General features: G+C 54.1%; 1 protein-coding gene across 1 annotated transcript in view; it reads left to right on the forward strand.

The window, feature by feature from the left end:
* Window positions 1-943: 943 nt before the first annotated feature.
* Window positions 944-19,997, forward strand: part of DGAT2 (diacylglycerol O-acyltransferase 2) — a 29,084-nt gene continuing 10,030 nt past the window's right edge. Inside the window, exons 1-4 of the mRNA XM_010989763.3 lie at window positions 944-1,178; window positions 14,279-14,407; window positions 19,351-19,458; window positions 19,842-19,912. Coding sequence (XP_010988065.1) covers window positions 1,139-1,178; window positions 14,279-14,407; window positions 19,351-19,458; window positions 19,842-19,912 — 348 coding nt within the window. The 5' untranslated portion in view covers window positions 944-1,138. The remainder of the gene's footprint in view (window positions 1,179-14,278; window positions 14,408-19,350; window positions 19,459-19,841; window positions 19,913-19,997) is intronic.

Consider the following 19,997-nt stretch of genomic DNA (forward strand, 5'->3'; position numbering starts at 1 on the left):
CTCATCAGAGGGCAATGAAAATAATTTTGAAATACTTTCTACGTGCCTGGCACTATGCTAGGCTTTTTTTTTTTTTTTAATGCTTTACCTCATTTAGTTCTCAAAGCACCTCACAAAATATGTGCTGTTCTTCCCTCTGTACAGATACGGAAACTGAGATTCAAGAAAGGGAGGGCCTGAACTGGGCTGAATCTACCTGATTCTAGCGCCGCAGCGCACTAACCTCTCTGGGAAGTGCACAGAGCCCCCAGCCCAAAGCAGGAACCTCTCTCCTTGGGTCTATAGCCAGAAGCTTCTCTCTTGTCCCTGCACTGCTGCCAGCATCTGTGATTGTCTCTCACCAACAACGTAAGCATCCCCAGGACAGGGCCTGGGCTGACTAGGCTGGGTCCCAAGCACTCAGCAGTGTATAGATGCTCTGTGAGGTTTCTAGAGAAACAGGCGGAAATGTAGAGGCAGCCCGGCGGGGTTCAGGAGTCCATCCCTACCTAACTAATCTCGATACAACCACCAACCAGATAGGGGACCTCAGCAACTGTACCCAAGGCGAGGCCCTGCCAAAAGGAAAACACAAACCCCGCCCGCCTCCTCCTGGCCTGCACGTGCCCGGCCTCCCGGCCCACGTTCCTCACGGCGGGCCGCACCAACCTCCGCAGGGGAGCGGCGAGGGGCGGGCGGACGGAGCTGCAAGCATAACCCGGCCGCCCCTTGAAAGGAGAACTTCTTTCCGCTCGCCGCCCACCCGCGCGGAGCAGGCGCCCCGGCGTCGCCCACCCGCCCCGCGCGGAACCGAGACCTGCGGAGCGGAGCCCCGCGCTCCCCCGCCCCCACCGAGGTGGTGCGGCCGCGGTTGGAACGGCCGGCCCCGCCCCTGCCGCGTCGGCCCCGCCCCCCCTTGTGAGGTTACAAAGTGCCGCGCTCCAAGGGGCCAGCGCAGTGGCGGTGGCCGTAGCCAAGGCTTCTCTTTGGTGGCTGCTGCTCGGGGTCCGTCGGGCCGCCCGCGCCCCGCTCCCCCTGCTGTCGCCGTCCCTGCGCTCCCGTGCTCGGCGCGAAGCCCTGGCCCCGGCGGCCGGGGCATGGGCCAGGGGCGCGGGGTCAGGCGGCTTCCTGCGGGGCCTCGACCTGCACCGGCTTCGCCATGAAGACCCTCATAGCTGCCTACTCCGGGGTCCTGAGAGGTGAGCATCAGGCCCGGCTGCCCGGAGGGAGAATTCTGACGGAAGAGCCGTGCTGTCCTGTGAGGGCTGAGTGTCTGGGATTGGAGCTGTCGGCACCCAGGCTCTTCAGGGCCTTGCGGGCTGCTTCTAGAGGTGATGCAGCTGCAGGAGGGTTTTCAGGAAAGGATGTGATGAAGGGCTCTAAGGCAGGCAGGGAGGCGTGTGTTGGTGTAATGAGGTTACATCGCTGGCGGACAGGCCGCTATGCGGGCTGAGGTCCCAACCTCTTTTCGTTTGGGTCAGCTTGCCACCCTCTCACTCCTCCCACTCCCATTCTTCCCCCTCAGCTCATCTAGGGTCTGGGATGATGGTTACCTGGTTTGATCCAGGCAGCCTGGCACGTTAGTCAAATGTGAGCTGGATGCATTCTCCACTCTGGCACTCATCAATCTGGGGGAACCTCTGTTACATCACCTCTCTTCCTCAAGCTTGTGAGGTGATAGTTGAGAACTCCTCTCCAGCCCCCAGCATTGTTCCTGGCCCCTGGCAGTTCTCTCTCCTCTCTCCTCACCTGGTGGATCAAATTCTGAGGTGTTGAATGAGTGGCAAGGGTTTTGCAATACTCTGAAATAGCCTCCAGACAGGGAACATGCCTGGCTGAGACAGGTGTGCCTACACTGTCCTAAGCTCCCCACCCATCCTTCCACCCAGGCTCAGGAGCCCCCTTAGCAGCACCCTAGTTACCCCCTAGTGTGGCCTGTGCCCATGTTCCACCAGTGTGCCACTGAGGCCCTCCACGAATCAGGGGCGGAGCTGAGATCAAACTCTAGAGCTTTTCCCACAGGAGGAAGAGCATCCCTTCCACACCTCCCACTTCTTACCTATACTTGCAGAAACTGAGGTGGCAAGAGGCATGACCTACCCAAGGTTTCCTTGACAAGTGCTTTGGCCAGGAGATTAAATACAAATCTAGGAGAACCTGAGACATCCTCACAGCTGTCCTGGTCTGTGTGTGTGTCTTGCTTGAATCCTCCTGAGCTTCACCTAAATCTTTACTCTGTTTGCTGAACCTCTCCTACTTAGGGTTTTTCTTTAGTAACTAACAGTAGCCTACCCCACCCACCTTCATTATAAAAATAAAACATAAGAATTATTGGAATTTTGGGAAAATATAGAAAATCAGGAAACAAAATACAAATTTTGCTGGTAAATTGACTATCCAAAGATAGCTTCCTGGTAGTGTTCATCTGTTTCTGTATCATTTTATTTGTGCTCATTATTTAGATAAAGTTTAGGGCATGATGTAGATACAGTTCTGAGTCCTATTTTCTCCCTGTTAATGTTCAATTATGAGGATTTTCTTCTGTTACTCCCCTTCAACTTACAATATTCTAGTGCCTGCTGGATAACCACCCTGGAGCTGTATCACATTAACTGTGTCCGGGGCATTGGCATTGTTCCCTGTGTGACTCTTGGCGTGATTATCTGCCCTTCTTGATCTGGATGCTGCTTCTTGCCCTTGGAGAGGTACTGAGCTGCTGTCACCATCATGGGGACAAGCAGCCTGAGCTGCCCTATGCACCTGGCCTGACAGCCTCTGACAGCCCCTTTTCTCACTTAAGAGTGCTTGTCAGAAGGTGGGGGTGCATTATGGCTCAGAGGTAGAGCACATGCCTAGCACGCACGAGGTCCTGGGTTCAATCCCCAGTACCTCCATTAAAAAAAAAATGCTTGTCTGTTCACTGTGTCATTGAATGGCCATAACTGGGGAAGGAAGGGACTTACCCATATTCATGCTTTTAAAAGGCTTTTGTCTCCAGGGAATGGGATAAGGATGCTCTTTGCGGTGGTCCTTCCTGGAGATCCCCTTCCCTCACCTCTGCTGTCCACAGGCTGTGAGCTATGTCTTCTAGGAGCAGGTGACCCTGACTCCTATGTTTTTGACCTAGAGTTTGTGATTCAGGAGGACTTCTAGTGAATGATTTTTACCAAGTCACTTACTATCATATAAGGATTTCCCCATGTTGTTATCAGGTCTTGAAACTTTTTTTAAACTGGCTGCAGACAATTCCATTGTGGTATGTAGCAAGTGCTGGTATGAAATGCAAACCAGTCACTTTATCTCTCTGGCTTCCACTTTGGTGAAAGACTGGGTCGGGTAGGGAGGGTGCTGAGGCAAGTCCTGTGTTATCTGGCATCTCCATAGGACCTGCTTTCTACATCCTTGGTCTTTGAAGACACTCCCCAGTGACCTGGTTTGCCTCTGCCAATAAGGTTCCACTGTTGTGAGGTGGTGAACATCCTGTCAGTGGTGATATTCAAGGAGAGACCATGGTTTCTGTGAAGGGAAGTCCTATGATGGGTGAGACTGAAACAGCTACCTTGGTGTCTGGTTTCTTGGCCGAAAGAAAAGGCTCTCTGTGGGAAAAGGCTGGAGGGGACAGGAGTCTGCATTGGAATTTTCTAATCTCTGAAGGATTTACCTGTGCCAGGGGTGGAGGGTGCAGAGTTAGTCTTGTTTGCCTCCCTGCCTTTGCCCTTTGATGTGAGGCTTTTCAGGTCAGAGCCCTCTGACAGCTGCCTGTATCCCCAGGGTTCACCACAGGACCCAGCATGAAATGGTGGCAGCCCCAGTAACATTCTGAGCTGATTTGTTCTGTGTAGCTCCAAAGAGCAAGGCCGGAGACGAGGGTGGGATTATAGGGGGCAGATTTGATGTAATGGAGGAATCCTTTCTAAACAGCTGTTGAGAACCACAGCAAGCTTGGTGTGGATGGGGATGGAGCTCCCCATCACTGGGAGGATGCAATCAGGAGCTTGGTAGGGGTTGAAACTAAGAGGCTGGATTGTTGAGGGTAGGGGTAACTCTGGTACTGAGCCTTGACAGGGACCTAACCCATCCTAAATCATAGGACGAGAACATTGCTCTCATGTTCCCATCACCCCCAATTCTTTGTACTTTCCCCTCCCCACACCATTTCCCCAACTGCTCAAGTGCCATTTTCGGGCTCTCTGTGCTACTGAGGGTTCTTCTGGGCTGGAAAAGGAAGGCCCAAGAGTAATATTTTACTAGCAGGCTGGGTGACTCAGTGGCCAATGAGGAAATCCTGCCCTGCCCCAATCCCCTCCCAGCCCTGAATTCAACAGCAACGACTTGAGTCGTAAAATGAGTCGTAAAATCATAGCTCTCTGTTAGCGCTGGATCTGGCCCAGCCCTCATGTTACAGATGGGACACTGGGCCCCAGAGAGAAGGGCCTGGACTAGGGTTGTCAAAGCCAAGGTTGAAACCCAGATCCATCTCCCAGTCTGTGACTGGCCACCTTAAGCCAGGAGAGAAATGTGGTGAGGCCATGAAGGGCTGAGTGTGGGGCTCTGGCCACTGTAGGTGCTCATTTCCTTTATTTTTTTTTTTTTCAGTAGAGGTACTGGAGATTGAACCCATGACCTTATGCATGCTAAGCATGCACTCTACCACTGAGCTATACCCTCCCCACCTCTCCACCTCTCCCCAGGGGTCTTCCTGTTTGCCCAGCATTCCCACCAGTTCAGTCCTGTCTCAGGGCCTTTGCGTGTGCTGCCCTCTGCCCAGGTCTCTGCATGGCTGGCCTCTGACCATTCAGTCTTCTCTCAGAGGCCTTTTCTGACCACACCATCTGGAGAGCCACCCCTTAGTTGCCACATCTTATTTTATTTTTCATAGCTCTTCTCTTGACCTAAGTTCTCACATGTACTTATCTGTTTAGGTGATTGTCTTCCCCAGAAGAATGTCAGCCCCTGGGGAACAGGAACCCTATCTGTCTTTCTTAGTGTTTGTCCCAGCATTTAGCACAGGGCCTGGCGTGTAGTAGGTGCTCGGTAAATATTTGTTGAATAAATGAATCATTAATGGGACCTCAGCCTTCCTGAGCGCTGCCGCTTCCTCTTGGCAGGAAGCCCTGCTTTTGCTTCAGTGCGATTCCTCCACCCTTCCTCCAGCTTCCTCTCTGCCCACCTGCGCTGGGTGCTGGGCCTCCCACCTGCCGTCCCCTGCCCTGGAGACACCACCGTCTCCTGAGGAGCCGGCTCCAGGGCTGAGTGCTGTGTGGGTGGGTGGGGCTGGCTCACCATGGTCCCCTTCATTGCACCCAGGGCTTAGAAGCTGGAAAGCTGGGGTTCCAGCTCTGGCTTCCCTCAGGGACCTGGCTGGGCAGCTCACTTCCCCTCTGGGGAATCTCACTCCCCCTAAGTGGAAAATAGGATCAGAAATCTCAAACTCTCAGAGAGGTGAGGGTTTAGGTGAATGGAAAGTACTTTGTAAAATAACTTGTGACACGCATGTTAGTCCTTGTCATTCACTTCGTGTGGCACATGCAGCAGGCCCCCAACACTATGGAGAGTAGAGCTTGCTCTGGGGCTTCCAAGAAGGCTTCCCCACAGTGGGGACTTGGGCATGGGCCCTTCGGTTTATTGATGGAGCACCTCTGTGTGTCAGCCTCTGTACTGCACGCAGGTCGATCAGCCCTGGTCCCTGCCTTTAAGGAAGTGAGCCTAGGGAGATGTATACAGGATGACAGGGCACAGTGACCATGCAGTGATGGGGAAGAAAGCATAGGGAACTGTGGAGGCCTGAAGGTGAGGGTAGGGCAGCTAAATCATCCTGGAATCAGGGAAGACTTCCTGAAACAGGTGACATTTAATCTGGATACTGAAAGATGAACAGGGGTTATCAAGGCAGGCAAGAACATTCATTTACAGGGACCAGCATAAATAGAGGCGTGAGTTTAGGGTGGGAGGGAAAGTCTGACTGCAGGGCCTCTGGTCTCTCAACATGAGCTGAGGTCCTGGAGTGCTCAGAGACAATGGACACAGAGGATGCTGTGTCCAGGCCTGGGGTGGCTCACCTATGCCCTTTGCTGGGGTGAAGGTGGGGGGTGGATTTGAGAGCTCCTGCGAAAGGAGCTGGGAGCACTCAGAATTTCTTAGCCTCTACCACTTCTGGGGCCTCCTGGGTATGGAGCTGCTGCTGGCAATTTTGAGAGCCCGGGGCTGGGAGTCTTAGTCTCTTCATCTATAAAATGGGCAAATGCATGACAAGAATATCTGCCCAGGTTACAGTGCAGACCCAAGGAAGCTGAACCTACACACCCATTGGGCAAATCAACAGACGCAGGAAACTTGAATTCATTTTACCATTAGGGCAGATTTAGTGGCCAGGAAGCTCACTCTGCATCTACTTCCCATGTGACCTTGGGCAAGACCCTGTCCTCTTGGGACCTCAGCCTCCTCATCTATACAGTAAGGAAGGCTGCATGAGACAGCCCCCTGGGGTTCACTCCAGCCTTGCTGCGGAAATGTCATTCCAGTCATGCCACGACTGCTGTGGGACCCTGGGGTTCAACCTCCTCCTCATTCTCGTCCTCAGCTTGTCCTTGTGAAAATGGGCTCATGTCCTGCCTGGGGCCCAGGTAAGTGTCCTAGAAGAGCCTAGCTCCCCACACTTGCTCATGTATTGTGATGAGGGCCTATTTTGAGGACTCCTTGGTGGTAACAAACCCACAAGCTGGTGGTGTTGCCACGGCAACGCCTCCCATTTCAGTAGCTTTTTTTTTTAATGTGTCAGAAGATGGGGGTTGAGAAAGCAGGTCGATGGGTCCTCAGCAATCACCTCCAGAGTCCTGGTTGCAGTTCCAGAGTCTCAGGAACACTGCATCTAAGAGTCTTACTTCCTTGACCTCACCTTGCAAGACCATACCCTACTTCATGCAAACCAGATACTGGAGAACCCTGGCCTCTGGAGTAGCCCAAGGAGGGGCTTGTAGTCTCTTTAGGGAGCTCTTTTGTGGATAAAAATTCAGTAGTAGATTCTAGCTGAGCACAGGAGACCCAAGTTGTCAGGACTTCAGATGTCAGCTAATCCAACCCAAACCCCTAATTGAGTGTCAGTGGAGAAACAGACCTAGTGAGGGGAGGAGGAGGCCGAGGCCCACGGTCCCAGCACAGAGCGTCCTGGCAGGGAGCCAGGCATCCTGAGTATCCCTGGGACCTGGGGCCTCCTCCTCCCCTCTGGGCCCAGATGCGGCATCCTTGGGACTGGGGATGTGAGTAGGGTGACTTCCCCACTCAAGGAGCCCCTACAGGCTCTCACATCTCTGCCACCTCATTGGCGTCTGTCTAGCTCTCTAATAGATGTGCCAGGCACTGTTTGCTCCTTGTCCATAAAGTGTTTGGATTCCTCCCAATAATCCTAGATCATAACTAAGGTGGACGCTGAGTCTCAGACAAGGGTAGTGACTTTCAGGGTATCATAGCTGGTAGGAGTCAGAGCCAGAGTTTGAATCCCAAGTCTACTGACGCCAGTGCTTCCGTTCCAAGGCAGGGCAGCAGTTGTTATACCCATTATACAGGAGAGGAAACTGAGGCTCATTGGGTAATTACCTCGCATTCACGCAGGTCTTTACTTTTTATGATGCTCTTGCTTATACATTATCTCACTTAATTCTCACAAGAATCTGGCGAGGTAGGTATTAACCCCACTGGACAGTTGAGGAAACTGAGGCTTATACCGAAAGTGACTCACCAAGGCTGTACTTCCTGGAGCCCAGTTTCTCCTGATGCTCAGCCTCCTGTCCTCTGCACCCTCTCCAGGCCAGCGCACCCCCTCCCCAGATGCCAGTAGCAAAGGAGGGTGGAGCAGGCAGTGTGGGCCATCCAGAGGCCTGACCAGGGCTGTCATGCGTGCTCCGGCCTCCCCGTGGCGGGAGGTCACAGGATCAGAGGGTCCTCTTGTCCCTCCCTCTAGCTTATTACCCCAAGTTATTTTTCTGCAGAGCTCCCCTCACTGACTGACCTTTCATCTTCTCCCTCCGTGGAACTTAAGCTCCCTCACAGGTGAGACTTGACCTGCTGCATTCACGGATGTTTCCCCAGTGGCTAGGACAGTGCTCAGCACTCGTAAGTGCTCCAGGCTTCAAGTCTGGTCCTCGTCTCCCCCCACCTCCTCCAGGAGGCCACTCTTGGCTACTTGAATCCTTTCCATCTTTCCTGTTCTTGGCTTCAGTTTTGGGTAAATGGGTACCCGCACTCCTGGCTCATTGAGCATTCTAGGTTTGGGCCGGCCTCTTCGTAACTCCCTCAGAGTCTCTGTTCCAGCAGTTGCCCCCAACCCCGGCCTACTTTCCTCCTCTTCGCCACCCAGCTCTTGTCTTCTTGGCCCTGCTGAGGCCTCACCGCCTCCTTGGAGCCTCCCCTGCCACTACCCCCGCTCTGCTCCCCCTGCTCCTCACACGCAGGGTCATGGCCACACACATGTTGAAAAGCTGTGTTTGCTCCTCAGTTCCCCTTCCCACTCTGGTCAGTGGTGGAAGCCCTGACAAGTGCTGATCTCCTAACCGGCGCAGTCACCTAGCAATTCCGGGTGTACCTTACATGCATTGTTGTTTTCATTTAATTTTCCCCAGTCACCCTGTGAGGTGGGATTATCATCCTCACTTTACAGATGAGAAGCTAAAACTGAGATATGCTAAGTGACTTGCCCAAGGTCACAGAGCCATACAGGGGCAAGGCTGGCCCAGGACCCTTTCTCATACTGCGGGGACTGGAGCTCAGACCCTGCCCGCTCAGGAGGGTGTGAGAGGGAGCCCAGGAAACCCTGGTTTCACCAGTCCTGGGTACAGCCTCCCTGGGCCCTCTGCTATTGGGCGGGGAGGTGTTACACACCCATCCATACCCCCAGCCCTGGCCTGGGCCCTGGGACTGAGGGTGTTTAGCCCCGAGGGGAGCTTTGGCTGAGATCTTGCAGAAGCTTCTCGACTTGTGGGAGCACAGGGGTGGGGGTTCACGTTCCTTTAACAGCCAGTCTACAGGAGACTGTCCCCACGAGACTTGGGACATGGTTTGGGGCAGAGCAGGCAGCTCTCCCTTCACCAGGAGTGTGTTCCTGAAGTCTGGGTGTAGACTGGCTTGTGTAGTGGGGACCAGCCCTCAATAGCTTGGCATCATGGAAATGGTGATGGACTCAGAGCCCAAACACCTGCCTTGAGACCTGGCTCCCCTTCCCTGCCCTCAAGCAAGTGGTTTAACCTCTTTTGGCCTCACCTTGCCTCGGTTTCCACCTCTGTGAAACGGGGTTGCCCATCCCTGCTGTGTCTATCTTCCCGGGGAGTGCAGAGGGACAGTGAACCCTCATACAGATGTTGGGGAGGGGAGGGGAGGGGATTCCTCTCTGGGGGTAAGAGTACTGCTCTGGGCCTCTCTGGCAGCTCCACCCTACCCTGCCCTCCCAAATCTAGGAGCACATGAGGTGTGTAAAATAAATGGTGGAATCGTTGGTGCCCTGGAATAGCTATTTGAATTGGCTATTAGGAACTTTTCTTCATAGAACAAGTCAAGTTACTCTATGACCTATCTCGTCTCCCTCCAGGAGTTAGGGACTCATGCTCAAGGAGGGCAAGAGAGGCCCACTCCCCGCTGCCTACCTTGCCTCCAGGGTCCTCAGGAATGAGGCTGGGGGCTTTCCTGTCAGGCAGCTGAGTCTAACTTGGGCATCCAGGCCTTAAGCTGCCTCTGGGGCTGATGGGTTTGTTCATTCATGCAGTAAACCTCTGTGAGCTCCTTCTCTCACAGATCTGGCCTGGCTCTGGCCACATGGATGAATCAGGTACCAACCCTGGCACCCAGGAGATGCTGGCAGAGGAGGAGGGCCAAGTAAATAGACACTGGCTGCAGTGGGGCTGGTGCGGAGAGGGTGTGCAGAGAATGTAGCATGCCCTTGGAGGCGGGGAAAGGGTGGTGAGGGAGCAGACTGGAGCAAAGACTTGGCCAGGTGCTGAGGCTCCCTGCCGGCCCCACCCGGGACTTGAGGACAGTCAGGCTGGGTATGATGGCAGTGGCAGTGGTGCCATCTGATTGCAGCATTGGCATCCAAACCAGCTTCTGCTGGACCCCTCCCAGCCATAGCCAGGGCAGAGGAGATGCTCACAACTGAGGGGTGAGGGCGGGCAATGACCTGGGGGTGCCTAGCTGCATCCTCCCTTTCCATCTGCCAGGCAGCCGTACCAGGGCTGTTGCAAGGTGGTGGGCCCCTACGTGGTGTCCTCGGGAGGGTGGACACCAGAGTCTGAGCAGTCAAAGAGCTCATAGAATTCATCCTCCTCACCCCCATTATAGATGGGGAAACCAGAGCCCAGAGAGGTGAAGTGACTTGGCCAGGATAACACAGGAGTCAGTGGTACAACTGGGACTGGAAGCCCAAAGCCTGCTGCCACTTAACTCACTTCACAGGATGCCTGCTCCTGGTCTGCCCCTGTGGAGGAGAACAGGCCATTCATTTTCTCATGTCCTCTCCCAACCTTCCCCTGCTTTTCTGTAGAGAGAAGAGAGAAGAAAGTTCGGAGGACCTACAGCATAGGGGTTAAACAGCAGCCCTGGAAGTTAGGCCTGAATTGAGTCCAACTCAGCCACCCTCTAGCTGAGTGACCTTGGCCATGTCACTTCCCCGGGCCTTTATCACCATGAACATGAAAGTGATGATGCCAGACTCACAGGGCTGATGAGGAGCCAGGGTGCCTGTGGAATGCTCTGGAGGCCCCACAGCTGCCTGGGCCATGTGGGTTGCCTACCTGTCGCCCAGCCCTGCAGAGAGACAGCTGGGAGTGGGGGGCTGAGGGACAGCCAGAGCAGAGACCTGCTATTCCTCTCACTCAGCATACCTTTCTGAGTGTTGGCTCTGGGCCGGACCCTGACAGACCACCGGGAACCCAGACGTGGATCAGACCCAGGCCCTTGGGCAGCTCCCATGGTGACGGGAGAGGGGACTGGTAATCAGCAGGTGGTACAGGGTGAGGGGCTGTGGGAGCCCTGTGGGAAGCCTCCATTCCTCCCTTATTTCTCTGCTCTGCTGGCCTCTGCTGGCTTCACCAACTGACAGGTTCTCTCCTGGTGGGTGGGGGGAGTGTAAGATGGCACCTGCTGCTTACACGCTTGCATGGGACTTAGGGTTGGTGATTCCAGAGAAGGAAAGACGACCACTCTCCAAGGTCTTGCCCTGTCTGGGTTTTGAAAGATGAGCTGCCTTATCTCATTGTCAGGGGGTCATCAGGTAGGCAAGGCAAGGAGCGGCTTTGTAGGCAGATGTTTCTTAGACTAGATATTAGGTGCCCAGGAGGCTTCTGCTGGGCCTGGGGTTCAGCATCATGGATAGGCCAGCTCCCAGGGCTGGGCTCTGTGCTCAGCCAGGTCGGGGTGGTGTGAAGGGAGAGTGGGCCCGAGTGGGCCCAGGCCTCAGGGACGCACAGTGGCAGCTCCCTCCCAGCTGCCCGCCCGCCCACAGGAACACCCAGCCCTCATCAGTGGACTTTGTGTTTCCCACTTGGTTGCAGAAGGGGTTGTGGGCGGGAGTTGGGATGAGGCAGGTGAGGACAGGCAGGGGAGTGCGGGAAAGCCTGGCTCTGGCCTACCTGCCCACCTGACCTGCCACTGTGTTGCTTGTACGAAGCCCTCCTTCTGCCTGGTTAATAGGGAGATGGTTGAACAAGATGGTCTGCAGTTCCTGCCACCTTGACTGTATGTAACTGTGAGAGATCTGTAATAAGCTTAGCACACAGGTTTGGATTAGGAAACAGGGAAGAAGTTTTAGGTCTTTTCAGTTGTTCTGATGGGGAATATGTCACCAATGTGGAATTACTGTGTGCACCCTGTCCCCCGCAAAGTGGAGAACGACATGTAGTGAGTGTGACTGGTTGGTTGGCCCTGACCCAAAGCCAGGGGCTGGACAGCGAGCCCTTTCCTCAAGCATTCTTCGGGGCCTGTTTGCAGTAGGAAGTGATCAAGTCATGCCCTCCCCTCCATTGCCTTTCTTCCCTGCCCCGTGGAAGGTGGAGGCCCCCAGCTCCTCCCTGTACACCCCCCACTCCAAACTTGCCCTACCTGACACTTTGGACTGAGTGTGTTCGTAAAATGCAGACTTCGATTCAGTAGCTCCTGGCTGGGGCTCCAGGCCGTGCATTCATAAGCAGCTCCCAGACCTGACTTTGAGCAGGAAGGTGCCGGAGTATATTCTGTCTTCTCTCGAGCCAGGGCACCCAGCCTGCCCCAGACCCGGTGCGGGGACCCGCCTGCCACGGTCCTTTCTTCCCTCCCTCCTGCACAGCTCCGGAGGCAGAGCCAGGGGATAACTTGGCGGGCCGACCCTTAGATTCGGGGTTCAGGCCTTGGCCTCACTTCCCTCCCCACTGTACTCACCCAGTGCACTCTCCCTGCTGCTGAGCACGGGCCACCCTTGGACCTGCTGTGTCCTGTGGGCAGAGGCCTTTGCATTCGGCACTTGCTGTGCCCTAAGCAGAGGGCAGGAATCCTGGGTTCCAGCTCTGGCTGTATCACCTCCTGCTTGGGCAACCAGTGCTCCTCTCCTCAGCTTCCCCAGTGGTTCTGTTGGGCTACACTAGATGACCCCAGAGGGCCCTCAGTCTCCAGGGTGGGATGTTGGGAAAGTGTGGAGGTGGAAAGGGCTATGATGGTAGGATATTCGCATAGAGGGCAAACGAGCAGTTTGGCCCAACCTCTGGAGTGCCTCTGTGGCCCAGCCTCTTCCTTCGCTTTTGTGAGTTCACATCCTGCCACTTCCACTCCAGTTATGCCTGTGGTGTGTCAGATGCTACTGAGCACCCAGTATGTGCTGTGCCCTGGGGATGTGGCAGTGCGCCTGGGAGGTCTCACCTGGGGTCACATGGTGAGTGGAATCAAGGTTTGTACTGGGATCTGACTCTTCTGCAGTACTAAGCCCCTTCCCTCTGCTCCATTAGACCAGGCGAGGGCGACAGGACTGCTGTGTCTCCCTTGAGGCCTGGCATTATCCACATGCCTCCTGAAAGTTAAAGGAATTGTCAGCTTTCAGCAGATGAAGGTTGTGTCCCTTTCTAAACTCTGCTGTGACCTTGCCGCTCTGCAGAGTTTGAAGAAATAAAAAGGCTTGAGTGTAAGCCCTTAAACCCCTCTCCTTCCTACTTCCGCAGTAGGTCGGGGTGAAAGGTCAGAAGGCCCTCAAGGACCAGATTGTGACTCAGTGAGGAGCCTTGCAGAGTGGGTGGTGTGAAGGGATGTTTGACCAGCACACAGCTGGCACTTGGTAAAGCTGTGTTGAGTGAAGGGCACGTAGTTGGAGCTCAGTAGCTGTTGGGCTGGAAGGGGCACACTCCCTCAGTCCAGCTGCCAGAAAACTGGGGTCTGGATCAGGAATGTGGCCCATGCTCTTCCCCAGTGCTGCCTCTCCTGCAGCCACCAGGCTTTCTGGTCCCTCCACCCTTCAGCCATGGGAGTCAGGGCATCATCCTGGGGACACAGCCACAGAGCCAATTAAGTGGGCACATCTTGTCCTAACTTATAGGCTCGGCACTTGCTTGGTAGCAAATGTAATTGCAGCCGTCAGTGTCCCAGGCTGCCCGAAGCTCCCTGACCACTGAGTCCTTTGGGGAAGCAATGATTCCTGGCTGGTTCCTCTCTGGGCCCCAGCTTTGGGCACTGAGATGAAGCTGAAGGTGTGAGTCCTCTGAAGGTGGTAGTCCTCTGAAGGTGGTAGTGGTGGTGCTGGGGGTAGGGACAAGAGGGCTCAGCTGCCTAGGAAAGGATATCAGTCCTGGAGGTAAAGGGGTGGGGGTGGGCCAGGGATTGGGGGTGCCCAAAGTACACTTGGAGGGGAAAAAAACATTGCAAATTGGATGTTGAACCTCTGTCCTTGGCCTCACAGACACAGATAGCAAAAGTTAAATATTTGTACTAGATCCAGTTAAAGGATAAAGAGAGGAATCTGATTGGGGTGGAGGGGAGTGGAAAGAACTGGCAACTGTGGCGAGCCTCCCCCCACCTCTTTGGATACCCTATATGGTCTCCAAAATTACTCTTTGAGAGGGACGTCATTCCTGTTGGGTATAAACATAGCAACTGGGGCACAGGGAAGCAAAGCATGTGAACAGCCCAGAATTACAAAGCTCTTGTGAGGTAGGGCTGGGATGTGAGCCCGGGTCTGCCTGATTTTGTGGACCATGCTCCTCTCACATCTAGGAAGGTACCTCTGGGAGGTGGGTTGGTGTTGGGGACTCTGAAGCTGGAGGGAAGATGGCAACAGGCTGATAGCTCCCCTCTGTCACAGGCACTGGCTCCAGCATCCTCTCCGCCCTCCAGGACCTCTTCTCCATCACTTGGCTCAATAGGTCCCAAGTTGAAAAGCAGCTACAGGTCATCTCGGTGCTACAATGGGTCCTGTCTTTCCTCGTGCTGGGTAAGCTGGGGCTTAGAGGGCGAGGGCAGGCAGGGGCCACCTCCCCAACAGAGGTGGGAGCAGAATCTCTGCTCTGCAGGGGTGAGGGATAAACACATCCTCCCACTTACCATCTTTTGGGTCCCCGATCAAGTGCTCTACCCCACGCATGCATGAGATTCAGTGGGAGGTGATGGTATGGTTCCAGTTTTACGGATAGAAAGCCCAAGTCTCAGAGAAGGTAAGTAACTTGTCCAAATTCACACAGATTTGAATCCAGGTCCATAGGACCCCCAAAGCCTGTGCTTTTCCCTCGTGCCACCCTGAAACATTTTCCAGCAGATGGTATGGTCCTGGGATTGAGTTCCGACTACCACGGAGAAGCTTGACCACTTAACACAGGTTCCTTGGATTTCTGAAAGTTACTTTCCTTGTTTCAGATAGAGAAAATGCTCCCTACTTCACATGGCTTTTGTGGGGATTGGAGATCAGGAATAAGAGCACACAGCCCAGGGCCAGGTCATGGTGGGCCCCCAGGATAGAGGAGCTGCTGCTGGGAAGGCCTTCAGAGCCCCCTCCCAGGCCTCACCCACCTTCTGCTTGACACGGTCCCCAGCTGCTTCACATGGCCTGTTCAGTGCTTCTCCCATCTCTCTCTCAGCACCTCCCACGTCACTGCAGGTCCAGGTTGGTGCCCCAACTCCCTGGGTGGCCATCCAGCCAGGGTCAGGTCACCGTGGGCTGTCTGGGAGGAGGAAAGGCCCCTTGCCTGGGACAGCCCTGCTCTCCCAGGAGCCTCTCCTCTCTCCCAGGCCCACGTCCTCAGCATAAGTGGCTTCCCCAGCACGTCAGGGCAGATAAACCTGCTGCAGAGCATCCCACAGGACATTCCAGGGCCTGTGGGTGCATCCCTCTGGGCATCCCCCTCTTCAGGATGGTCCAGGCTGATGGGGATTGCCAGAAGCTATTGTGTCAGCCCTGAGCCTTGTCCTCCCAGAAGGCACACAGTTTCCAGGGTGGCAGCTGCCCCCCTTCCCTTGGCAGGGTAGAGAGCAAGGATGGGGTGCTATTTATCGAGCCCTCTCAGTGAACCAGGCACTCGATGTGTCTTTCCTTGATTTCTCACTTCACGGGTGAGGAGGTGGAGACTCGCGAGGCTCTGTGACTCTCTGAGACAGTGAAGATCATTAAGGGGCAGAGTTAAGAATTACATGGAAGCCCAGAGCACTCACCAGGGAGCCCAGCTGACTAGGGAGCGCAGAATAGTGGTCCTGGTCTGAAATAGCCAGTCTTCCCCTTGTGGCCCAAGAGTGGGTTTTAGGGTTGGGGGAGTCCATGAACTTCTAAAATTAGATGCAAAATTATATGTGAAAGTATATGCACATTTTTCTGGGGTGAGGGGCAATTGCTGTCCTCTTATTTTTACAGAAACACGTGGCCTCAACAGGATAAAGAAACCCTGCTCTGAGGAACAGAGTGAACTAAACTAACTTCCTCAACTCAAACCCCCAACTTGGCTTTTTTTTTTTTTTAGAGTCCTGGACTAGAGAGCACAATGTAACCCCTCCATTTTCAGAGGAAGCAGGGGCCCAGTGAAGGTCAGAATCACATGAGAAAGAAGTAATAGGACCAGAACAAGACCCCATGGACTCCAGCCTCCAGGCCCCGGCCTAGTCTGCTGCGCCAGCTCCCTTAGTCCCTGCTTGCACCTGGAAGCCACCCCTACCCGCCACACTGTCTTAGTGGGTCCAAGCTTGGCTGAGGGGGAGCTGAGCGGCTGGCTGGTAGAACCCCACCCCATGCAGCAAGCAGAAGGGGCTGGCCCCGAGCTGTGGGTTAACAATTGATCAAGCCCAGCCACAGCCCAGAAACTGGCCCAGCATCTTCCCAACACCCTTGTGTAGGTGGGAGCCAAGCCTAGTTGGACAGGCAGGTCTGCTGAGCTGCTGCTAATTATTGTCCCGAGCAGCCCCAGCCACTCCCTCCCACTTTTCCCCAACCAGATTTACTGGCAAGGGCTTACCTGGTGTTGCAAAGGCCGCTGTGGCCCCATCAGCATCCCTATGAAACAGAGTGACTCACCACCATTTTTGTGCATGGATCCCCCTGGCATCCTGGTAAAGGCTATAAACCTTTCTCAGTGGTTTTAAATGTGTAATACATCAAAGGAAATCAATGATATTAAAATATAAATATGCACGGATTAAGAAATCAAATTAGACATAGATTGACACGTGTGCTTTTTAAAATTATTACATTAAATAAAAAGATCCAGCAGCAGAAATAGTCATTACCAGAATTCGTAAGTGGTGGAGAAAATGATTTTTCAAGATATATGGAAACACCTTTGTTTTCTATTGTTGTCACCGTCAACAGGTACCACTAGGACTACTGCGATCTGGTACGTTCCTAAACAAAGGAAGCAGTATATATTCATAAGAGATGGGTGAAGATGAGGATACCATTTTTTCCCCATTCAAGTCCATGGATTTCTAGTTTGGACACTTATCGTTGTGTTAAGTCCTCTTCATCCATCATCTCATGTAATCTTCTTGACGCCCTGTTGGAAATTGAGGCTCATGGATGGGCCATGTGTGTGGCCAGCGAGCAGCAGGGCCCCAGCTTCAGGAAGAGCACCTCCAGGCTCTTCACAGCCCCAATGCTGCCTCCTTGCCACTGAGCAGCCACAGGTGGCTGTGGGCTGGTGGGCCTCGGGGAGCAGAGTTTTGAATCACAAGCTGGACCCTGATGTGTGGGGAGGGGTGATTGTGAAGGTGGTCCTGAGCCTTCCACATGTGGAGACACAAGCTGTTGGCATCTCATGGCCCCATTGGAGTTGGTTCCTGCTGCAGCCCCCCAACCTCTGAGGAGGGAGCAGGGAGCAGGGAGCACATTGTTTAGAGGCCCGGGATTAGACTCTGAGAAAGGAAGGTTGTTTGGTGGGTTTAGTTCATTTTTTGCTCAATAAACCTTTGCTGTATTGGTTGCCAGGGCTGGAGAAGTTCATCTGACCTGGTTCCAGCTCCCAGGGAGCTCAGGGGCTGAAAGACTATCTGATGGAAGGAGTCTGAAGGGGGAGACAGAAAGCAAGACAGATGCTGGGGGCTGTGGACATACAGGGGCTGGAGGAGTGAGCCCGCCAGCTGAGGGGGACTAGAATGCAGTCTCTGAATCCTCAGTCAGTTCTCTTTTCTTCCTTCCAGACTGCATTAGCACCAGAGTGAGGACAGTCAGTAGGGATTCCCACCTTCCTGGAGAGCCCAGATATCTAGGCAGTGGGTCCTGGGGCTCAGCCTCCTCTGGTCTCTCTACCCATCAGCAGAGTAAGGGGTTTGATAGCAGTTAGGTACCCAGCCTACTCAGACCCTAGCCTGAACCTCAGGGCCCCACCTAGGCCCACCTGGAGCATCCATCTAACCTCTGAAGGCACTTAGATACCTGTGGGGTCTAGGGGACTAGAGTGACCTTTATTTGAGGCCTAAAAACAGGGACCAGAGGCAGACTGTTCAACAATATGAGTGACTTTGTAAATTCACCAAGCTGCCTCAAGTACTTCACAGTTTGCCTTTAACAAAGTTTTGTGGGTTGCAAATCTGCCCTAGAGACTCATTTTCCCTATCTGTGACGTCCCACTCCTAAGTGTGAAAACTGGACACCTGGCCACTCTGTGTCACTGCCCCTCCCAAGAGAGTTGTACCACTTTTAGCTGCCTTAGAGGGAGGCTGGCTCAGAAGCCTAGAACAGGACTGGATTGTGAATGACAAGGGACTGCATTTTCCTGCCTTTTGACTCATGGGGAGTCTGTGTCTGGCTCTCCCCTCTCCCTCGGGAAACCAGAAGAGGCTGAGCACAGTGGGGAGAAGAGAGCGTGGAATCCAGAGCCAGGCAGCCCCAGAGCACCATGACCAGTGCAGCGCCCAGCAGAGGGTGGGCCTGCAACACGGGCTGACTTCTCTCGTGGGCTATGGGGGGGGATGCTGGACTGAGGCCATGCTTCTACCAAGCATGAGGACCTGTTGCCCCAGTGCTGTGCTGGGTGACAGGAAGCAAAGAAGATGTGGCCTCCTAGGTGGAGAATTCAGAGGTGAGAGATCCCTGTGGGAGGATGATATACTGGAGAACAGTTCTTGAAGAGATGAGGTCTGAGCTAGGCCTGAAGGTTGGGTAAAAGTTGGAAAGATAGAAACCCTGATGAGGGCTTCTGTGCCAGTTTATTCAGCCTCATGGCCAGCAGGCCCAGAATGAAGGGACCACTGGAAGCTGGCCCCAGAGGGTCTTCTAGATGTCTTACTGGGGGGTTGAGAGAGGAGCTGCCTGGCGCTCCTCCTGGGGCAGGAATCCCACTCTCTCAGATCCCTCTAGGGGCAGTCTGGGGGTTGTAATTTTTGGTCAGCTTCTAAAATCTAAAATTATGGGCTTAATGATCAGACTTTAGTTTGAGTCCTGGCTCTGCCTATTGGATGACCTTAAGCAAGTTACCACCTCCTAGAGCCTCAGTGTTCTCATCTCTGAAATGGGATAAACGCCACCATGCCTCTCACTTGAGCCAGTGACTCAGCCCAAGTCTTGAGAGGCAGAGGCCCTTGGTAGGTCCCTCCCCTTGTCCACAGTAACTATGCTGGGCACTAGGGTGGGGAGAATGTGCAAGGAGGGGGCAGAAAGGACGGCTCTAAGGACAGCTTCACAAGCAGCTGATGTCCACATTCTCCGGCATTGCTGTCCAGACATGGAGCCCACGTGCCTCTCGATGCCAGGACAGCCTGTCAGAGTCTAGGAAATGAGGCTTGTGTCCCTGTGAGCCTCCTGTGCCTGCAGGCTCCCTCTGCCCGTGTCCCCAGCTGTGCCTAGCTCAGTGCCACAGTAAACACTCACTCGGTTGCTCGGTGAGCCTTTGTTCGGGGTGGGAGACTGAAGCCCACCTGGGGAGGACAGGCCTGACCTGGGACCATCTGCCTCCCCACCAGGAGTGACCTGCAGCATCCTCCTCGTGTACACATTCTGCACTGATTGCTGGCTCATCTCCGTGCTGTACTTCACCTGGTTGGTGTTTGACTGGAACACGCCCAAGAAAGGTCAGAGCATGGGTTACCTTGCCCCCAGCCCCTCACCCTCGTGTCACTCCCTCCTGTACCGGCTGAAGTTCCTCATTGTGGGTGCTGCCCCTTTTAAATTAGCACATACTATGTGAAAAGCACTGGGCTAAGCCAGGGTGTAGTTTTGGATGAAGGGGTTATAGTGCCTCAAAAGTCACCATCCTGGTCCTCGCTGGAGCTCCCACTCAATCCAGGGTTTGCATAACATGAGGGAATGAACGTTGAAAGGGGCCCAGGAGGAAGAGGGGAGGATGCCGCATAGGGTGGTGGTCACCTAATTCAGGAGTTCACACTGACTCTGCCCAGACGTCACCCTCCCCCACTCCTACTCCTTCCCAACACTGTGTTTTGTACCTTGGAAGGTGGCAGGAGGTCACAGTGGGTCCGAAACTGGGCTGTGTGGTGCTACTTTCGAGACTACTTTCCCATCCAGGTAAAGATTTGTGGGTGTTATCTTGGGAAGGTGGGAATGGATGGGAAATCTGAATTCAAGCCTTAACGACAATTCAAGCCATTCA

Source organism: Camelus dromedarius, chromosome 12 (assembly GCF_036321535.1).
Source record: "Camelus dromedarius isolate mCamDro1 chromosome 12, mCamDro1.pat, whole genome shotgun sequence".
NCBI classification, from domain to species: Eukaryota; Metazoa; Chordata; class Mammalia; order Artiodactyla; family Camelidae; genus Camelus; species Camelus dromedarius.